This window comes from Scaptodrosophila lebanonensis, unplaced genomic scaffold, assembly GCF_003285725.1.
Source record: "Scaptodrosophila lebanonensis strain 11010-0011.00,11010-0021.00 unplaced genomic scaffold, SlebRS2 tig00000043-arrow-pilon, whole genome shotgun sequence".
Classification (NCBI taxonomy): Eukaryota; Metazoa; Arthropoda; class Insecta; order Diptera; family Drosophilidae; genus Scaptodrosophila; species Scaptodrosophila lebanonensis.
Window position 1 is genome coordinate 7,992,740 of NW_022060545.1, and position 20,260 is coordinate 8,012,999.

General features: G+C 42.2%; 4 protein-coding genes across 6 annotated transcripts; 2 read left to right on the plus strand and 2 right to left on the minus strand.

Annotated features, from left to right (window-relative positions):
• The first annotated feature begins 6,617 nt into the window (after window positions 1–6,617).
• Window positions 6,618–8,467, plus strand: LOC115622827 (probable medium-chain specific acyl-CoA dehydrogenase, mitochondrial). The gene is made up of 3 exons (XM_030516905.1): window positions 6,618–6,808; window positions 7,039–7,389; window positions 7,454–8,467. The coding sequence occupies exons 1-3, from the start codon at window positions 6,791–6,793 to the stop codon at window positions 8,339–8,341; spliced, it is 1,257 nt and encodes a 418-aa protein (XP_030372765.1). The 5' UTR covers window positions 6,618–6,790; the 3' UTR covers window positions 8,342–8,467.
• Window positions 8,468–8,590: 123 nt separating this feature from the next.
• LOC115622824 (tonsoku-like protein) lies at window positions 8,591–13,918 on the minus strand. Its single transcript, XM_030516899.1, has 5 exons — window positions 13,434–13,918; window positions 13,206–13,377; window positions 10,488–13,148; window positions 10,257–10,432; window positions 8,591–9,806 (listed from the first exon to the last, which is right to left on the minus strand). The coding sequence occupies exons 1-5, from the start codon at window positions 13,702–13,704 to the stop codon at window positions 8,737–8,739; spliced, it is 4,350 nt and encodes a 1,449-aa protein (XP_030372759.1). The 5' UTR covers window positions 13,705–13,918; the 3' UTR covers window positions 8,591–8,736.
• LOC115622825 (zinc finger RNA-binding protein) lies at window positions 13,913–19,443 on the plus strand. Of its 3 annotated transcripts, none has more exons than XM_030516900.1 (6): window positions 13,913–14,036; window positions 14,155–14,249; window positions 14,318–15,770; window positions 15,831–16,331; window positions 18,300–18,502; window positions 18,569–19,443. In XM_030516900.1, exons 3-6 carry the CDS (start codon window positions 14,333–14,335, stop codon window positions 19,148–19,150), a joined length of 2,724 nt encoding a protein of 907 aa, XP_030372760.1. In that variant the 5' UTR covers window positions 13,913–14,036; window positions 14,155–14,249; window positions 14,318–14,332; the 3' UTR covers window positions 19,151–19,443. The 3 variants fall into 3 exon arrangements, with proteins under 3 accessions (XP_030372760.1, XP_030372761.1, XP_030372763.1); XM_030516901.1 differs by having other exon boundaries at window positions 14,323–15,770; XM_030516903.1 differs by lacking the exons at window positions 18,300–18,502; window positions 18,569–19,443 and adding an exon at window positions 16,853–17,043.
• On the minus strand, window positions 19,411–20,183 carry LOC115622828 (MRN complex-interacting protein). Its single transcript, XM_030516906.1, has 2 exons — window positions 20,061–20,183; window positions 19,411–20,004 (listed from the first exon to the last, which is right to left on the minus strand). Exons 1-2 carry the CDS (start codon window positions 20,115–20,117, stop codon window positions 19,558–19,560), a joined length of 504 nt encoding a protein of 167 aa, XP_030372766.1. The 5' UTR covers window positions 20,118–20,183; the 3' UTR covers window positions 19,411–19,557.
• Between the last annotated feature and the right edge of the window lie 77 nt (window positions 20,184–20,260).

Sequence of the window (20,260 nt, forward strand, 5' to 3'; positions counted from 1 at the left end):
TTGGAATTGCGGTGCGGCATGCCCCGAGCATGTGCGCCTGCGTCTCACCCAAGGGGTGGGTTTCTCTAGACCAGACCACCAGCGAGCTGACAGCGACACGTGTGTTTTGTTTATGTTTTCAATGCACGTGCTACTCACAATTTAAGTACTGCATACATGTATGTATTATAATACGTGGCTTGATAAATGACTAACAAGACTGCCGGAAGTTCCAGTTAGGATTACAATACGTTATGTGTTCATTTCGATTTATTAACATTAATTTAGTGGAAGTATAAGTATAAGGGAATGCTATAATCGACTCTGAAAAAATAAATATTAAAAATGGTTTTTAAAATACAATAAATTAATGGAAATATAAGATTGTAAAACAAGCAAGCAGCAGCAACAACTACATGACAAAAGTTATATTTACGGATACAAGTATAACATTCTTTATCTCTTCATCGAAAAGGAGCTAAACTTGTTCCTTCGCAGCCTTGAGAGAAAATGTAGACCAGGTTTCTAAATTACTTGCTTCCATACAAAGACAAAGAATGTACAAAAATTCATTTCTGTGTAATAAACCCTTATGTACAGGGAATGATATGTAGCTTTAAAGTTGTTCATCAATTTGCTATTAAAAAGACCATGAGTAAGATCCGATGATAGCTAGAAGCTCGTTTTTAAAAAAACCAAAACTTGATAGGTCAATAGTATCAAAGAGAAGTACCATCATAGTAATCATTAATTACTATTAGTCCTAATTGAGAACACATGAACGCTTAGGTCACGAGCGTAAAGATCTAATTTGTAGAATCTAATTTGTAATGCTATTTTTTTTAATTCCTGAATAATCTAAGCTCACAATAATTGAAAAGAACATAAATTACAATGCATTTTAAAGACGATTCCAAAAATATTATAAAATATTATAAACTTACTCCTCATAAGGAAGTCAAAAATATCCTTTTTATATTATGCAACCAACGGGTAAAATAATTGTGCGAATGTATGTAACACACAAAAACAGGGATATCTATTAAAATGTATTATTATTTAATTATAATTTGGGTTGGAGGCGAATAATGTTAATAGCATGTTGTTAATGGCATGGCTACCCTAAGTGTGAATTGTTTAACAACGTAAGTTTCATGTCCAATTTTAACTTAGAACTTAGAAAATATTGTTCTCAATTTTAAAATTTATTTATTTATTTTCTATTTTGTCAATTTAACCATTTTAATAGGAACCTCTAATTATATGCTATAGTACTGACTGTCTGATCTACATAGATATTCGCTCTGGACACAAGATTTCCCACTTTCATGAGAATCTCCACGAACAGGTGTTTTTAGAAAGTTAAATTAGTAAGCTAAGAAAACTCATGAGAGAACTCAATAGTGAGTTAATAGTTCATCTGTCCTTAAATATTAAACTGTGAAAAGCTACTAAATGTAATTTTAAAAGATACGAAAAATAAATGCTTAATGAATAATTCCCTAATTAAAATAAAAAAATACTAGGAATTATTTTATAACTTAATGTTAAGAGAATTTATCTTTAAGCCTTTAAGAAACTAATCATCCTTGCTGTCTATTTTTCTAATGTTCTTTCATTTTTGAACTGTGTATATTTCGAGAGCGTCCATCAGGCCACATATTTTCAAAATATAAAAGTTTTGCTCGGAATCTTTTATTAAGGACAGTCTGTTCATATTTGTCTTTCCAACTCGCACTTCCTCATATGTTAAATGTTTGTCCAGCAGTTAGCACATTAACAAATTAACTAAGCAAACACAAATAATGACCCTTAACAACTCCTACCCCTCTAGGCTTTGGAACTTTGTTATTTGAGCGTAAACAAAGTCAACGGAATCTACAGTTGGTTGCCTCTTCTAGGATGGGAATGGAATTCGCTCGCGTTCCATGATGAGCGCCCCCGAAGTGCGCAGCCGTCGAGCTCAGCTGGATTTTTGTTTACTTCCAGATTCGAATTGGACAAATCTAATTCGAAAATCACACCCTAACACCCAAAATGCGGTATCAGATGCGTATACGTGTATACGAGTGTGGCAGTCACGTTTTGACGACGTCAGTGAGGTAATGGAGGCACCAATTCTGTTCAGTACTAGCAAATTAGAGTATTGTCGGGTTGTTTTATTTGGTCTCGCAAATTAATGCAGTCACCAGAAGCAGGAACCCACCCCGTCACATTGAACGCGCTAGAGCTGCGATAGAAAGCCACCCCCTGGTTGGATAGTTGCAACATTAAATTGCATTCCAAATTGCAGCGTGACCAAGGAGAATTGTTAAGAATTTTATATATGTACATGTATAGTATAAAATGTGGCTGTGGCTATGGGTGTGGGTGTGTGAATCACGTTGCAGCTACTTACATAAAGAATGTTATGTGTATGCGGATGGGGATGTGGATGGGATATTGTGGCATGTGCATGCTCGATGGGTTGGCCTGCCCACGCACATTTTGAATTTAATTAAAGAGCTTGACATTTTAGGGGTTGTGTGCTGTTGTCTATAAGCCCCGTTCTGTCTTTATTGTATGCCCAAATATTTGTCAAAGGGGTCGCACTAACAAGGATATCGAATTCCGTGTGCTCGGTGCTCGTAAATGGCATGTTTGCATGCCATTTCGTATTAAAAATTTAGTTATTATATTTTCTTTTAAGGCAATTTCAGTTATTACCTGACGTGTCACAAAAACCACAACACAACCCAGCAGCAACAACAACGATAAGCAGAACAGAAAAAAGGAGTAGTTTGGGTAAATTATAGGCCTCTACAGCAGACGCTAGCTGCCCCAGCTGATTGCCCATATTCTTTACGACCTTAAAGAACGAACATAAATCCAACACGCCAAAACATGCCGTAAAAAGCTCTCCTACCTCTGGTATACATATATATTATATGGAGAGAGAGAGAGAGACAAGTCTGGGGTGGCAGTGCGTGGACCAATTATCGCTGTTTAGGAAAGTTCACTGCACCGAAGGCAAAACAATGGAGCTACACCGTCTGGCAAACGCATAAAAATAAATCAGAAAATCAAATTAACGTTTAAAAATTGCAGAATTTATTTCACAGTTCCGTGCCATTGAACATGATGTTGTTGTTTTATTTTTAGGCCACCTGCACACACAGAAGTTGGCCTACAAGTTGGCCAATTTGGCCAATTTATTTACACATTACATAAAACCAACCCACTTACCCCCAAACTCTGCAGGGAGGGAAAGCGTTTCTTCAAAGTCTCCATTTGATTGTGTTCGAGCAGAAAAAACACATTTAATTATGGGTAAATTAAATACGCGTATATACTTATAGTAGTGCGCGATATATAGGCACGATTTGACACGAGACGACAACACACAACAGACTGCGAACGATCTGAGTCGATTTCTAAATAAATTTTTTTCGTTTCTCCTACCGCTGGCCGCGAGCTACTGAATCGAAAATTGCGGATTGCGCGCGTGTTAATGTTTAGCGTTCAGAAGAGAAAATTGCCAATTTTCTATTTTTAAACAAACAACAGTTTTACAAGAGCTTTTCATTTTGCCACTGGGTATCTTCTAAACAATTCGCGTCTGTTTTTTAAAGCTTTCGAGCACAAAGTTAAGGATGCCTGTGGGACGCCACGACAAGCGTAAATTGATGAAGTCAGGAATTGTCGCTAATGCTGATAAGAAGACGGCAAGGACATGGACGCGCAGGATGACTCATTTAACATTTAGTTGTGTCGCCACAAGGATTACGATTGCGTCATTTCCTGGGCTGGGTGCTGAGTATACATTACATATATACATCTGCATATACATATATACTATTATAAAAAGTACATAGATACACACACACACAGGGACAACAGGGCCCGGTCTATGATGTAAGCCACTTAAAAAAAAAGTATGTAGATAAAAACTTAAAACTTGAAACTCACCGCACTCTGATGTCCTGTGGGGCAATGCTCATGTTTGTCGTGTTTGTCATGTTTGTCATGATGCTTATTATTGGCGGTGGTATTGGGATGGCCAGAATGAAAATGTTGATCGTATTGATGTTGGAAATAATCATAGTGTCCGGGTTGTTGGTGATCCGATGGTGGAGAGGCCAATTGTGAGGGCGGACTGTGCTTCACATGCGAGGACGAGGTCGAGTGATGAGCCTGCTTATGGTGCGAAGATTGCTGCTGCTGGTGATGTTGCTGATGATGTTGCTGCTGATGTTGCTGCTGATGATGTCCGTGCTGATGTTGATGATGATTGTGGGCAGTGGGTGGCGACGGCATATTATGGCCACTGTGCGGCAAATGCGATGAGTGCTGCACACCCACTTGATGGCCATGATGATGCGGCACATGGCCTTGAGAAGCCTCCATCAATGTGGGCTGTATGTGTGTCACAAATTGAGCCATGATGAGTAGCTCACACTTTTCTTTCTAAACTTTTTATCCCCACCAACAACTAAATGCTATAATATGGTGTTGCACTCAAAACACTATACAGGAATTTTTACGCGACCGTAAACCGATAATTCTTCAAAATTAGTTGTGTATGTTGTATGTGTTTCTTATATTTTATTTATTTTTTAAGGGCTTAGATAACGCTTATCCTTATCGTGCGCACTTAACACGTACGCCTTGCTTGGGCATACATATATGTATATATATACATTTTCCACATTTTGTATGGTATACTAAAACTGGGAGTGATGATGAATACAAGTGTAGCAAAAACAACACACATGCACACACAAACACATATACACTTTGCACTGTTGACGCGTCAACGGAGCGACAACGAAGTTGCCTAGCTGGGCTTCTGAGCGCGTGGACAACCTTTCCGCAGGAGCAATGTCAAATGACTAACTAAAGCCTAGGCGTATCGCGTCAAACCAAGCCAAGCAGGCAGCCAAGTCAAGGCACGACCAGGCAGCTGAAACTGGGATAGCCAGTCGCCTTAGATGCGTCGGGATTTTCACCTCTCTGCCAACACTTCGGCGCTTCGTTTGTCCGTCGTGTGCGCTTTTTCTGGGGGCCGTGGTGGGGTTGCGAAAAGTTTCAAAGGACTGCGGGTGCTGTGATACGTGCGATAATAACCCAGTTGGTGTGTTTGTTGTTGTGGTCTATTGCTGATAAGAGATGCGGGCGCATAAACACAACGACACTGATTTAATGCGCGACAGCTTTTTTTCGTTTATTTTGGTGTTTTTTCGGGTGTTGTTCATCTTGTTGTCCCATGGGCACGCTCTCACCACACCACTCAAAGAATGACAATGCCTATGCATATGTATATACATACGAGTACATATATGTGTAGGTATGTGAACATATTATGAAAATATTTTTAAACATATAAACAAAACAACCTTTAGTCTAAATTTAAAAGCCCTACAGCATACTTTTTCCAGCAGTTTAAAAATACTCCCCACAATAGCAGCCACAGTTGGGTGCGGGCTTTTGTGCGTTTGCTTATGTGTGTGTGTTTGTTTTCTTTTAAACTATACGTAAGCCCCGAGCTTTTGCAATTACGTTACGCAAAACATTAAAAGCTTTGTTTGCTTCCGTAGGCATGACTGAGCATTGTGGAGTCTTGAAAAGGGGGTGTGTGTCTCAAAAGAGTTAGAGAAAAAACAAACTGCAGATATTGTTCGAAAATGTATATATGTAAATGGGGCATTTTTATTTACTATTTAAATAAAGATAATTGAGTTTATATTTGAATATTTTTAGATAATTAAACATTTTTTTTTATGAATGTATAATGTACTTGTATGTATAATAAATCTCAATACAATTTTCATTGACCATAAATTTTTATATCTGAGTAATAAAAAAGGCCAATATTATAGTATCAGTAAAATTATATGTAATTTTAGTAATATTTAAATATGATTAGCTATCGAATTCGAACTATAAAAGTACGAAAATATATTGAGGAGGGTTAGCTCTATAATAATGATTTCATAATTTTTAAATAATTATTATTTCAATATGTACAAGAATTAAGTTAATATAATTACACAAAAGCCCAGATAAGATTTAAAGTATTTAATACAACTTCGAAAAACAAACTTTATATTAAATGTACCTTCTAAGCTTAAAAATCTTGGGTTCAAGCCACGTTTAAAATTATTTAAAAAGGGCTAGTATATTTTCTCGGCCAAGTAATACGGTTCTTATTTATAATAATCGTCCGATATTTATTAAATAACGATATACATATCTATATACACTTTGAAATAATTAATAAATAAATATACAAATTAAAGAACTATTAAAGAAATTGTTAAATTCCCTTTGTATGAGTATTAGAAAGTAAAATACAAGTATAAATTTACAGCTGATGCGTATCAGCTTCAAGCAAAACCCTTTCTTACTGAAAGCAATTTATCGGAGCGCGTGATCTAGGGTCAAGCAGATTTCAAAGGAGTAGCGCACAGAGGTTTCACGCTGGTCGACTTAATTTTTCTCGGATTGTTTTCGTCGCGTTCGTTGTCGCAGCTGCCAACACAGCGCTCAGAGTCCAATGTTCAGTTTCTGCTCTCGTTGCCGTCGTCGCTGGTTATGCAGCGTCACTGTCGGCGCCGGCCTCTCCATCGCATTTAGTGCACACGGCGAACCTGTTTGGATTTATTTCGCTCCGAGTTGGCAACGAGTGAGCAACACGACGACGACCTACTTAGAAACGACGAATATATTAAACGCATTTTCCTATCAACTCTTTTTTAAACAAATTGCACAGTTCTTTTTCTAATCGTACATATAGATATACATAAGTCGTTATATACGCAGCCCGATAGAAATGGCATTTTTGAATAAGGTAAGTGACCCGAGAAGGGTGCAAATATGATGCGAAAAAGCGAAAGCACACGTGACGTCAGCAACTGTTGATCACCATTAAAATAATACAAACAATAGAATAAAATCGGTTGAGCGTTATCTATTTTCGCATCTGTACTTTGAACCCTCATTGGACTTGAAATCAAAGTCGTTTGTCTGCGCAAAACAACACAGGAATGTGTTTATTAATGATCTCGATCATGTTCTTAGCTCGCCGCCCCCGCCCTACGCCAATTGGCTAGCCGATCATATGCCGGCGTCTCGCCTGTCTCGTCAACAGGCACCTCCTTTGCCCTCACCGAGGAGCAGCAGCAGTTTCAGGAGATAGCCCGAAAATTCACACGTGAGGAAATTATTCCAGTCGCCGCCCAACATGATAAAACCGGCGAGTATCCCTGGGATATTGTGAAGAAGGCGTGGTCGTTGGGTTTAATGAACAATCATATACCCCAGGAAATTGGTGGTCTCGAGCTGGATGTGTTCACCAGCTGCCTGACTGCAGAGGAGCTCGCATATGGCTGTACGGGTATTATGACAGCCCTGGAGGCTAGCAGCTTAGGCGTAAGTCCCGAGATCTTAACCTGCCTCTCACTTGACCTTTCAGTAATGATTTATTTAATTGCAGCAAACTCCCGTCATCTTGTCGGGCAACAAGGAACAGAAGAAAAAGTACTTAGGGCGCCTGCTAGAAGAGCCGCTGGTCGCTGCCTACGGTGTCACAGAGCCGGGCGCCGGCTCCGATGTAGCGGGTATTAAAACGCGCGCCGAAAAGAAAGGTGACGAGTACATTATCAACGGCCAGAAAATGTGGATCACCAACGGTGGCGTAGCCAACTGGTACTTTGTGCTAGCCCGCACCAATCCCGATCCAAAGTGCCCGCCCAGCAAGGCCTTCACCGGCTTCATCGTCGAGCGTGATACGCCCGGTTTGACGCCCGGCCGTAAAGAAATCAACATGGGACAACGCGCTTCCGACACGCGTGGCATCACCTTCGAGGATGTGCGCGTCCCCAAGGAAAATGTGCTAATTGGCGAGGGTGCTGGTTTCAAAATTGCCATGGGCACCTTCGACAAGACCCGCCCACCAGTTGCCGCAGGCGCCGTTGGTCTCGCCCAGCGTTGTCTCGACGAAGCGCTCAAATACGCACTGGAACGTAAAACTTTCGGCGTGCCCATTGCCTACCACCAGGCTGTGCAATTCATGCTGGCTGATATGGCCATTGGTGTGGAGACAAGTCGACTGGCGTGGCGGTTGTCGGCGTGGGAGATCGATCAGGGACGCCGCAACAGCTATTATGCGTCCATTGCCAAGTGCCATGCGGCCGATGTGGCAAATAAGATTGCATCCGATGCGGTGCAAATCTTTGGCGGCAATGGCTTCAATAGTGAATATCCCGTTGAGAAACTGATGCGCGACGCTAAGATCTATCAGATCTATGAGGGAACTTCTCAAATTCAACGTCTTATCATCTCCAGAAACATGTTCGAGCAGGCCAAGAGCAGCGCTGCCTAAATAAGTCACACTTAGTAGAATCTGTAGTGAATTGTGAAAAGTCAACGAGTGCTCATCCTCATCATAGACCTCAAGTATGAAGAAAACGTGAAGTTAAATTCATTAAATAAAGTATCTTTAAGTTAAGCTGGCTTAGTATTATTGCCACATTTCTATCGGGTGCGGGATTCAAGGAATCTTTCCAACAAAAAAAATGGGTCAATCTGAAAAACGCACAAGCATATTTAATCGCTTTCAAACGCTTGCTGATTAGATAGTATATGGCCTGGGGCCTGCCCCTATGCCTTTGAACAAATGTAGATAGTCTCTGTTTATTTTTCAGATAGACAAGACAAGACATTACTTATGAAACAAACACAAAGAAACAGGGACGAAAAAAAATAAAAGTTCTTACTCTAAGACCGCTTTAAATCCACCTCATCTATATACATCTTGACGAGTGTCTTATGTGCCAAAATTTTAGCTTTCTCGCCCCATTGCGTTTCCCAAATGGAACGTAATGTTTCTACAGGTCCAGGTAGGCGCAGTACCTGTTCGTCTACTGACAGCTCCAAGTGTTTGGGTAGTTGTTTCTGTTGCTCCAGTTTCAGCAAACGCACATCATCCAGCAAGCTTTTACAATTCACAGCCAATAGATCACGAATCTGCGGCAATTCATCCAATATATAGCCGAATGTAACACCACCCAACTTTTCATTATCACTGATATCCAGCCACTGTAACTCTTTGGCCTTGATGAGATGCTGTGCAATCTTATAAAAGTGCGCATCATTTAATCCGCAACCATTGAGGTCGAGACGGTAAAACTTCTCGCAAGTACCATTTTCCAGGAGCTTCACAATGTGCTCGCCGAGCGCAAAGCCACTTTGCTCGTCCAGTGGCCAGCGAACATAGCTTAAGTTTAAATGCTTTAGTCGACAACTATTTAAACGCTCACTCAGCATGCGTACGCTCTCTAGAGTTAACTGATTGAAACTGATGTCGAAGCTGGATAGTTCTGTGTAACCCAAATCGTAATCCCCAAGGTCTGTGATCTCACACTGCGATAGCTCCAACATCCGCAACGGCCGTCCAGAGGCACTGGCCCCGGCACAAAACTTGTGCAGAGTGGGAAGGCAGCTGTTGCCCAAAAGATTTTGACTGAGACATAGTTCTTCAAGGTGTTCCAACTTCTCAATGCCTTTACAGCAGAGCAATGCTTCCAGTCCCAGATTAGTGATGCCATTACATTTAAGGCGCAGTATCTTCAATTTCTGCATCGTGGGCAACGTCTTAGCTAATTCCTTACACCCTTCGTCTCTAATAAAGTTCAAAGAAAGATCCAGCTCTGTGAGACATGACTGACGATACAGGGCCCTGAACAGTGGTTCCATTTGTGGGGCACGCAGCCATTGACTAGTAAGGACTAGCGATTGTTCGTTCTGGGCGGCTTCCTCCAATATCCGTTTAATTTTGTCGTTAAGCGCTGTCACAAAGGAAAATTTCTTAATAAGCTCATTTGGTACAATATTAGCAGCACAAGGATTATAACCTTCAGCCTCACCTTAAAATATTTGTTCTGTTTTTGTAATATTTAGAGCAATTATTAAGGGAAGTAGTTGAAAACTTAATAGTGAGGATATATTCTAACTTTCTCCATCCACAATTCAGTTGAATTCATTCAGACGAATAGAACACGGACGGGCAAACGAACATCTCATTATGCTAGAGCATGCGTGATCGTGAAAGGCAAACAAAAATCCCCAAAAACAATATTGTGACAGAAACTTATACTCGTAAATGTGCGTGATCCTGAAAGGATTATTGTTTTCTTTCTAAATAATACTTCTGAAAATTATAAATCAAAACCCTTCCACCACCCCTTTTTCCAGAAACGTCGGAAATCCCATCATAATATAAGCCATCACTGCCTTACGTGTTTTTAATTGATGACAAAACTCCTCGTAGCGTTGGGTCAACGGTGAAATTTTCCATTCTAATACGGTGGCCATTATCACATTCTGTTCGAGGGCAACAGTCACAAAATCGGAATCTTCGTAAGCAAATCCATCGCTTGTTTTCAGCCTTAACATAGGGAATATACCCCTTAATCTGGGAAAGAAAAATAGGTATATTCGAAAGATCGTTTGAAAAAACAATGCCTTACTTGTAATAACGTCTGCTCGTCTCCTCGGCCAACCAACGCATATTAATGTCTGGCAATTTTTTGCGTTCGACAGGCACTAGTAGCAGCTCATCCTCCACCTTAATCTTGAATGAGATTGTGGTAGCCTGCACAGGCGTGGCTTGTAATTTTATTGGAGATGACTTGGCGGGCGATATGAGCAGTTGTATGGCTGCGGTAGTGGAATCCGGTTCCACTGTCCGTAAACTAACCACGGAGTTGCCATCCAATGAGTCCTCCCCACTACCCAATGGACTTTCGCTGCGAAAACGACTGAAACCACTATCAAGCAGCGTAGTCTGCTGTTTGGGTTTGTGACTAGCATTTGAATTGTTGCTACTTATGCTGGAGGAACGGGATAGCGTCAGTTTACGGGCCTGTTTTTGTCGTTGTTTTAATGTGGCACCATCCATTAACATTTGTAAAGAATCCGGCGTTTCTAATGGCGAATTAAGCTCCATTTCCCAACCTGGCGCTGAGATTGGAAAATCATTCACATTCTCTTTAGATGTGTCTGTAACGGGACGACTGTTGATGGTGCCAGAATTGTAGCGCTTCCTTTTGCGCTCTGGTCCAAGGTCATCAATCAACCAATTGTCCGCATCAACTTCATCCTCGTTCATTAATGCATTTCGCTTTTGCTTGGAATTACTAGTGGAACTACTGGGCGCATCATAGGCAGCATCGTAGCTGCTGGGAACACGATTTGGATGCTTTAGATGTGCCATAACGTTGCGGTATTCTTTGCTAGCGCTTTCCTGCCGTGGACTAGGCCTGGACTTGTCCATGTCATTCTCACTGTAGTCAGAATGATTGCGTGGACTTGATCTGCCACCGGTCATGTTATTCCCACTGTTGCCAACATGATTGTGTGACCGTGATCGAATTCGTCCATGGGGCAATAGTTCATCATTTTCAGTGTCATCATCACCATCATTCGAAACATCATCATCGTCATTATCGGATGCAATGGATCGCCTGTTTTTGCGTTGGACATTAGCGTTGGTTAGTGGCAGAGCATTCTTTTCACTGCATATTCCTACTTTCGAGAGCGTGTTGAGCAGGGAGTTACGCAGCGCAGCATACTGAGCCTGTTCGCCATCTATCAGTTGAGCGGTTAAACGCCACTTATCCAGACCCTGAATACACGTCTCGCCATAGTCTGTTTTGACGGTGGCATCGGCACCGCGTTCCAGCAACAGCTCAGCGACCTCGAGGTAACCATTAGCACAAGCATCGTAAAGTGGTGTGATGCCATCGCAGCTAGTACCGCCCTTATCATTAATAGCCGCTGCAGCGCCTTTATCCAGCAGTAGCTCAACAATATCACGGTAGCCATGGTTACAGGCTTCGTGCAGTGGCAGCCAGCCGGCATGATCGCGGACGTTAACCGTGTGACCCTGATCGATTAGGCGACGCGCCAGCTCCAAATTGCCAGCTATGCATGCCTGATGCAGTTGCGTCTCACCCTTGTTGTTGCGCTTAATTGTGAGTGTGCGGCTGCCACGTGTGGTGCGCTGTGGACGCGGCTTTTCACTTTCATCCAAATCACTGGCATCTAAATCTGTGAGCGAATCCAGACAGACATCGTCACCCCAGTCAGGCGTATTGTGTTGCATTGCAGCCACTTCTGGTCCACCATCGCTGTCCTCCTCCTCTTCATCATCTTCTTCTGCGGATAAGTCTATGCCTTTTGCCTTGGCTTCAGCTTCAAGATTTTCAGCTAATACATCCATACCATGCTTCAGTTCTAGCCTTTTCAATCTTACCATCGCAATTTTCTCAAGCTTAGCCTGAGAATCTCCAGCCTTAGATGCCTGTCGCAAGGCCTTTTGATAGATATCGTGGATGGTCCAGAAAGATTGCGATTGCTGCTCACAGATTTCAGCAATGCTGCATAGCGTTGTGAAGGCTTCTGAGGGCACATCCTGATTCAGCTCAAACTCCTTCCATAAATACTCCAATGCTTTATCGTATTGTTTGTTATCTTTGTATGTTTGATAGAGACTCACATAAATGGGCACCAGACTCTTGCCAGTCTCTGCATTTAATTCGGCATTTTCTAGCATTTTCTGATAATACGAAAGCGCCTTTGCGTAGTTTTGCAGATGACAACAACCGTCACCCAATTTCTCATACAGATCCTTGAGCTTGCCATAGTCCACGGAACTCGTTACCACCAACTCATCCAAAGTTTGACAAATCTTGACCACAACGCGCAAAATACGCTCAATTGTGGCGCGATCGTTCTCATCGGGTGTGTGTTTCTTGTAGGCTTTAGTAAGGATCTGCTTAACACTGGCAAAATCGCCCACCTTTATTAAAATCTCCGATTTGGTGATCAAAGCTTCGCATATTTTCTTCACCTTGTTTGGCAAGCGCTTCGCAACTTCCAGTGCCAAGTTACAATAGCGCAGAGCTGACACTGCATCGTTCTTTTTGTAATGATAAAGCAGACTCATCGAAATGTAACACAAATAGCTTAGCTCGAATAGGTCATTGGTTTTGCTTATTTTGATCGCTTTCTCTATGTACTCAATAGACGACTCGAATGCCTCCATATGCTCTTTCACCACACCAATATTAAGATAGCAGCGCGCTTGCATGTCAAACTGCTCCACTTTCGAAATTTGCCCAGTCAGCCTGCAAAGCCAATGCGGTTTAATATACACATATTTATATTTTGATTGTTAAATTTACTCTTTGATCAACAGCAGACTGCGTAAAAAACTCTTTTCCGCCATCCTTAGCTGTTCCATGGCCCCTGAGGCAGTAGTCTCCGTCAAGCTCTGTCCATGCAGCAGGTGCACACGACCCAAAGTCGCATATGCGCGTTGCTGTTCCACTTTGTTTTCCAGGCTTTTTGATATCTCTGAAACAACATTTAAATGTAAATAATTCTTCCAAACCTGTTATTAAATTTCTTACTTAGATAGTCGTTGATGTGATCCTTAGCCGCATCATATTCACACAACAGCATAAACATTTCACCCACCATGCGCTTGGCCTTAGCCGTTTCCAGTTCCTTGCCCATGCTCGCGTATATTGACGCCTCTTCCTTGTATTCCTTGACCGCTTCATTATATTTACCCTGCTGATTAAAGTGATCCCCTAGTTGGTTACAAGAGATCGCTAGTTGCTCACGGTTTCCATCAATGCGCGCCTTCTCTTTGCGTTTGATGTAGCGCTTCTCATCCATTTTTGCCGACTGCCTAACTCAACCACATACATAACTAGAACGCACAAATTAACGAATCAACACAATTTCGCCAGCAATACATATTTGTTGTTTACTTTCGGCGCGTAAACCAAGTCGGCTGCACTCATGTGGCATCACTATGTCACATATGTGTGGCAACAGTGCACACTCGCCACCATTGGCTATCGATGAATCGATATTTTTTACGCCGACAGTTTCCCGGTAGAGACAGGATTTTTTCGCTCTGCAATTAAGGTGTATAATTTCAGTTAAATACGGTTAACGTCTGCAAAATATATGGAAAACTACTGCAACTTCAAACCCTAATGAAAGTAAGTATGGGTACATGTTTTTCTTAACGTAGATAGTGTCCTAGAAATCTTCGTCTTCAGAAAAAATCGATAGAGAAAAATGGCGAAATGACGTGACTAAAAAGCATTTTCTTTACAGTCATAAATATACTATTACAGGAAGGCAGAAATAAATCAGTACAAGCATAATTGAAATAACAAATATTAATATCGACCTCCGAAGATAATCTTAAGGTAAGCGCAGTCATTGTGTGTACAGCGCCCTGTGGGTGAGTAGTTTTCAATAGAAATTTTGCTTCTAGTGCAGTTTAGTGACAATGGCGAACAACAACTACGCCGGGTTCAACTACGGCGGCACTCAATACAATACGGGCCAAGTCTCCTATCCTGCCGTTACCAATGCTACGTATGCGAATGCGGCAGCCTATCAAAATGCTGCTGTTGCTGCTGGCCAGGGTGGCTATGCAGCGGCCGGTGCTGGAGCAGGCGGCGGATATGGAGGTTATGGTGATTATAGAACCGCTATGCAGTCATACGACGCCACCAAGACATTTTATCAACAAGCACCGGCCAGCTACAACACGGCGTCAGCAGCTGCAGTAAGCAAGACCCACTACTCTGCGCCACCTGTTAAAAATCCGAACTCGGCACAGAAGGGCTCTGGAAAAATGGACAAGTCGAATGGTACTCCCAAACCGCCAAATGTGCCGCCACCACCCAATGTGCCACCAGGCGCGAACACCTATAGCAGCTACGACACGGCACTGTACAGTGCAGCTAGCATGTATGTGGCCCAACAACATCAGGGCCCCCAACCTGGTGGCATGAAACCAAATGGCGCTAGTTCTGCCAATTGGTATCAACGTAAAATGAATCCAGCCATGCCTGGTGCAGGTGCTATACGCAATTTGAGACCCAAGGCACCGCCACGCCCTCAACAATTACATTATTGCGAGGTATGCAAAATCTCATGTGCTGGCCCACAAACCTATCGTGAGCATCTGGAGGGCCAGAAGCACAAGAAACGTGAGGCCTCATTAAAGATGCAGGCTAGTGCTACATCAACTACACAAAATCGTGGTAATAACTACCACTGTGAACTGTGCGATGTCACATGCACCGGCACCGATGCCTATGCCGCACACGTGCGTGGGGCCAAGCATCAGAAGGTAGTTAAATTGCATCAAAAACTTGGCAAGCCCATACCATCGGAGGAGCCCAAAAAAATGGGCAAAATAAGTTTTGTGGCCGCATCTGGCGGAGGTGCTGGAGCAGCGGCAGCTGCTGGTAAGCCGGCAGCCGATGGTAGCACAAATGAAGCCGATGCAGCGGCAACTGGAGATGGAACTGATAATATTGATGATAGTCTTGACGATTCCCTGGGGGAGAATTCGGACAACATAAAACCCGTTGGGGGCGAGTACATTGAAGAGGTTAAGGATGAAGAGGGAAAAATTCTCAGCTTCAATTGTAAGCTTTGCGATTGTAAATTCAATGATCCCAATGCCAAAGAAATGCACATGAAGGGACGCCGACATCGCTTACAGTACAAGCGAAAAGTACAACCAGACCTGGTTGTTGACTTCAAGCCGACGCCACGTCAGCGACGTTTGGCTGAGGCGCGTGCTCAGCGTGCTTTAATGCAATCGCACCGTGGCGATGACCATGAGGGTGGTGGCTACTGGGAAGAACTTCGCAATCGTCAGTACAATGAGGAATATGACTACAATAATTGGATGTCGCGCAGCTTTGGTGGTAAGTTTAATTATAACATCATTTTTTGAAAGCAGATAATTGTTTTATTCACATATATAGGCGCACAACGCTTTGGCCGCATGGGCAATGGTCCGCCACCACACTTTGGTATGATGCCCGGTGGCAGTGTACGCCGTCCGGAGAGCACCGACGATCGTCATGCCATTGCACGCCACGCTGAAATCTATCCCAAAGAAGAAGAACTACAGACCATCCAACGCATTGTATCTCATACCGAACGAGCGCTCAAACTTGTTTCGGATGCGTTGGCCGAGCAACCTGGTGAAACTGGGCCGGCCGCTAAAAAAGAGAAAGCCGATAAGCCATCGGAAAAAGATGGTCGGGATAATCAAATTTTCTCATTCCACAAAGAAGCCGACAATGGTGGCAATGTGGTACGCCTCTTGAAGGGTGTCATGCGTGTGGGCTTTTTAGCCAAAGGTTTGCTCTTGCATGGCGATAATGCCGTCGAGTTGGTTGTGCTCTGTGCTGAAAAACCCACTGTGGGTTTGTTGCAACGCGTGGCAAATGTTTTGCCCGATAAGCTCAAGGAAGTAGCAGGTAAGTTCAGCCCAAATTCTGAAACTCATAGCTATGGGTATTCTCTTAAATATTTCAATGTTTATTTTAAAAAGCATTATTACATAAGTACCCCCATGGGGCTAAACTTTTTCCAGAGAAATGGCTTGAGTGAGAAATGCAACTAAAAAGTATACAAAACAAAAAATACGTTATTCCAAACTTACTTGGCAAATTTATCATACACCAAGTGATTTTGGCAAGCAACTTATAGAAAAAAATCCTGTGATATTGAGAATATATATACATATATATTTCGGAGCCCAAACATGCATTAGCAATGATGATTCAATGTACATATGTATGTATGCGTTGAAGCAAAGCACGCGCCGGGCAATTTGTGTGGAAAAAGTATAAGAAACACTGTAATTTATTGTACATAAACAAAACAAAAATACCAATGTTGAGCCCTGTTATCGCGGTGGAATTTGACGCCCGAACCGCGCCCAACGCCAACTTAAAGCAATTAGACAAAATAAAAACGTATTTGCCGTTGTTTTCAGCTTCTCTTTCTGCAGGATAAAAGATATGAGCATGTGCTGAGCCTGAGCTGGGCTGAGCCAAAGCGAAAAGCTCACTCACAACTCTCAGTCTCTCTGTGTCAGTTAGCGCTGTCTGTAGCTCTCGTCCCTCACTCTCGCGTTCGTGTCCAACTGCGCTTCTTCAACCGCTGGTCGTGCGTGGTGTTGGAATTCAAAACGATAATGGAACCAAATGGTAACAAGCAGTACTCCGTCCCCGCAAGAGGAAGAGTTGTGTTGTGTCACAAAGAAATCTTAATCAAACAATTGAGAATTGATCCAAAGGAGTATATTTATACAAAGTTTAGGTGCTCACTGTCGTCTCACACTTTCGCGCGCACTTAGCTAAACCAGATTGTGGAGCGAGCCCACTACAGACGCAACGATTACGAAACGAACCGCATACCGAATAAACGAAAACCGAAACGAAACACTCGCCCATGCGAAACTTTGTGTAAATAAAGTCCTTTGATGAATGGCTAAACAGGTTGAAGAAATTCAAGCTCTCAACTCAGCCGCCAAGAAGCAATGCGGATTGATCCACACACTGACGCAAATGCGCTTTACAATAAACATGTGAATCAAAATTGTTCCGACATTTTTGTTATATAATTGCGCTACACTGGAGTCCTTATATTCATACATATACATATATATCTATCGATATCGAAATGCTTATGCATTGTGTTTCGTTCTGAACCAAGAAGTCGTTCTGTGTGTATCAAGCTTGATTGTCTAGTACATCTAAAAAAATATATCTAAATACATAAGACATATACATAATTAAAAAAAAAGATATATAAAAAATTTAGACCGAAATTTGTGTTGCGAATGGTGAAGTGAGCCGACAACGACATGTTCTCCTCTCAACCGTTTGCTGCTGCCAACAAACGAGAAATTTCGGTCAATATTTTTTGAAAATGAAATTAACCACGTACTGCTGTGGAAAGTGGAATTGCAACAGTGCTGAAATGCTACCGATTCGATTCGAATTTGCAATTCCGTTTACCATGCTGAAAGATGTCCCAGCAAACTGAACTGAAACGCAAGCAAGTCAAACAAACGCAAGCATATTCAAGCCATAAACGAGTCACTTACCTTCAGAGTCATATTCATAGATTCCCAAAATGTACATATTTAATCTATATACATATGTATGTATTTGGGTTTGGAGAAGCCGGAATTAATGTTTGCTGGGAACATAGTGGATATTTTTGTGAAATTGTAGGAAGAAACAAACATTATTTTTTGCTACTTTATATATACATGTGCATCCAGTCATTATCTACACTTGTTGTATGTATTTGTGGGCCGAATCTTGGAATTATTATATATTACTACAATGTTTGTCTCTTTTCTAAGCCAAAAATTTAAATTAAATTTAAATTCCTCCACATTTCTGACATGTCTAATATACTTTCCATTTCAGGTGAAACTCCAGTCAACTATCGCATCGAGGTTGATGCCGGTGAGGCTGCCGTCATAGTGCTCGATGAAGCCGTTTCTGTCAAGATTACATTAACTTCGCCTCTGCTACGGGAGCCCAATGCTGGCGAGGCCGCCGTTAAGGCTGAGCCCGATGTTAAACCCAGTGGCGACGGCGAATTTTTACCACGCGAACCATGTCTGCGTGTCAGTATTCTGTTGAAATTTGTATAATCTTTAAAGCGTCTTAATAACCGTGTCATTTTTTTACAGGCGCTTGCTGATTTACGTCACGCTAAATGGTTCCAGGCGCGTGCAACTGGCTTGCAATCGTGCGTCATGGTCATACGTATATTGCGCGATCTGTGCCAGCGTGTCCCCTCGTGGCAATCATTGCCGCAATGGTCCCTCGAGCTGCTCGTCGAGAAAGTCATCTCATCTGCTGGTTTCCCAATCTCCCCTGGCGATTGCATGCGTCGCATAATGGAGGCTCTATCGTCGGGCTTTCTCATTAATGGGCCTGGTTTGCTCGATCCTTGTGAGAAGGATCCAACCGATGCACTCCAGCCCCTCACCAAGCAGGAACGTGAAGATCTTACTGTCTCAGCCCAACTATTCCTGCGCTACATTGCTTTCCGTCAAATCTACAAAGTGCTTGGAATGGATCAATTACCAGCTATGAAGTTCCCAATGCGTCCATGGCGTTTAAATCGCAAGCGACGTCGATCTTCGGGCAAGGCTGGTGCGCCCGGTGGGGAGTCCGAGGGAGCCGATATCGAAGAGACAGGATCAGATGAAAAGGTGCCCAAGAAAGATGGTCCTGGAGCGACTGCCGCTGGTGGAGTAGCAGCCTGAGGTGCTTCAGCCACAAAACGTAGTAGTAGGAATAGATATTGGCTGGCTTCGCAAACTTGAAGACCATAATTGTACACTTTTTTTCTTAAATTAATCGCGTGCTGAAACGCCAACTAAGTAACACTACCCCTTTTTCTAAGTAACTAATTGCGACGCATCTGGCTCTGGACAAAGATTTACATGTCCAACATGCTGTCTGAATTTGCAGAATCACCAGAAAACCCTCAATGTTCATTATTTATGCAACTTATGTATTTTTCCCCAATTTTATTACAAACCAATATGCAACACAACTCTGTAATCGATCATATAGAAGTGAAACGTTTGCTCTCTATATATACGCTGCGTAACGTTTCAAACAAATTTTAACAACTTATACAAATACACAAATATATACGCGGAAACCATTACAAATAATTTTGCCATTTGGAGTTGCTCTTAGCTCCAAATTGTGGGTCAGATGGGGTTGATGGTGGGAAGGAACACTTGTTAAGAGATTGTTGTTGACGTGACTGGACGTTGTTATAACTATTTTCAAGTGGGGATTCCTTTGAATTGGAAGCAAAGATGTTCTCATCCACATATTTTGACCATTTGCTTTGCTTCCCATTCTTCTGTGTCCCTATATTTTCAGGTACCAGCTCTTTTATGTCATCCATTCCTTTTTCTAATTCCACCAATAAATCAATATCGTTCATATCGCGCTCCTGCTGCCTTTTTCCCCGCTCCAGGTTCAGTTGTTGGACTTTGGCGCGGCATTCAGCGCCATTACCGCGAAATATTTCCTTAAACACTGACTGTTTTAGGCCGCAAATCTTACACTGCCATTTATTTGCCTTCTTTACAATGTCCACCTAAATCGGGAAACTTGTGTTTTAAGTAGTTTCGAATTGAAGTTTCAATTACATACCTGATAGCAGTTGCAGCTAATGCTACTGCACTGCAAAACTCGAATTTCTTGCGGCATTTTTTGTTACCAAAAAAATATATTTTCAATTTCGCTCCAATCCTATAATGTAAGATGCCACTAAATAAAGCAGCGTGCTGCCAGATAGGGCAAATGATTGTGGAACAATTTTAGCGGGCTTTGCTTGAGGAAATCGCCGTCAC

Coding starts and splice junctions, on each gene's coding strand:
- LOC115622825 (XM_030516900.1), top strand. CDS start 14,333: ATGGCGAACAACAACTACGCCGGGTTCAACTACGGCGGCACTCAATAC. Junction 15,771..15,830: donor GATGTCGCGCAGCTTTGGTG/GTAAGTTTAATT, acceptor TCACATATATAG/GCGCACAACGCTTTGGCCGC. Junction 16,332..18,299: donor TAAGCTCAAGGAAGTAGCAG/GTAAGTTCAGCC, acceptor TTTCCATTTCAG/GTGAAACTCCAGTCAACTAT.
- LOC115622828 (XM_030516906.1), bottom strand. CDS start 20,117: ATGCCGCAAGAAATTCGAGTTTTGCAGTGCAGTAGCATTAGCTGCAAC. Junction 20,005..20,060: donor TTAGCTGCAACTGCTATCAG/GTATGTAATTGA, acceptor TTCCCGATTTAG/GTGGACATTGTAAAGAAGGC.
- LOC115622824 (XM_030516899.1), bottom strand. CDS start 13,704: ATGGATGAGAAGCGCTACATCAAACGCAAAGAGAAGGCGCGCATTGAT. Junction 13,378..13,433: donor TCACATCAACGACTATCTAA/GTAAGAAATTTA, acceptor ATGTTGTTTCAG/AGATATCAAAAAGCCTGGAA. Junction 10,433..10,487: donor ACGAGCAGACGTTATTACAA/GTAAGGCATTGT, acceptor TTTCTTTCCCAG/ATTAAGGGGTATATTCCCTA.
- LOC115622827 (XM_030516905.1), top strand. Junction 7,390..7,453: donor TGGAGGCTAGCAGCTTAGGC/GTAAGTCCCGAG, acceptor ATTTAATTGCAG/CAAACTCCCGTCATCTTGTC.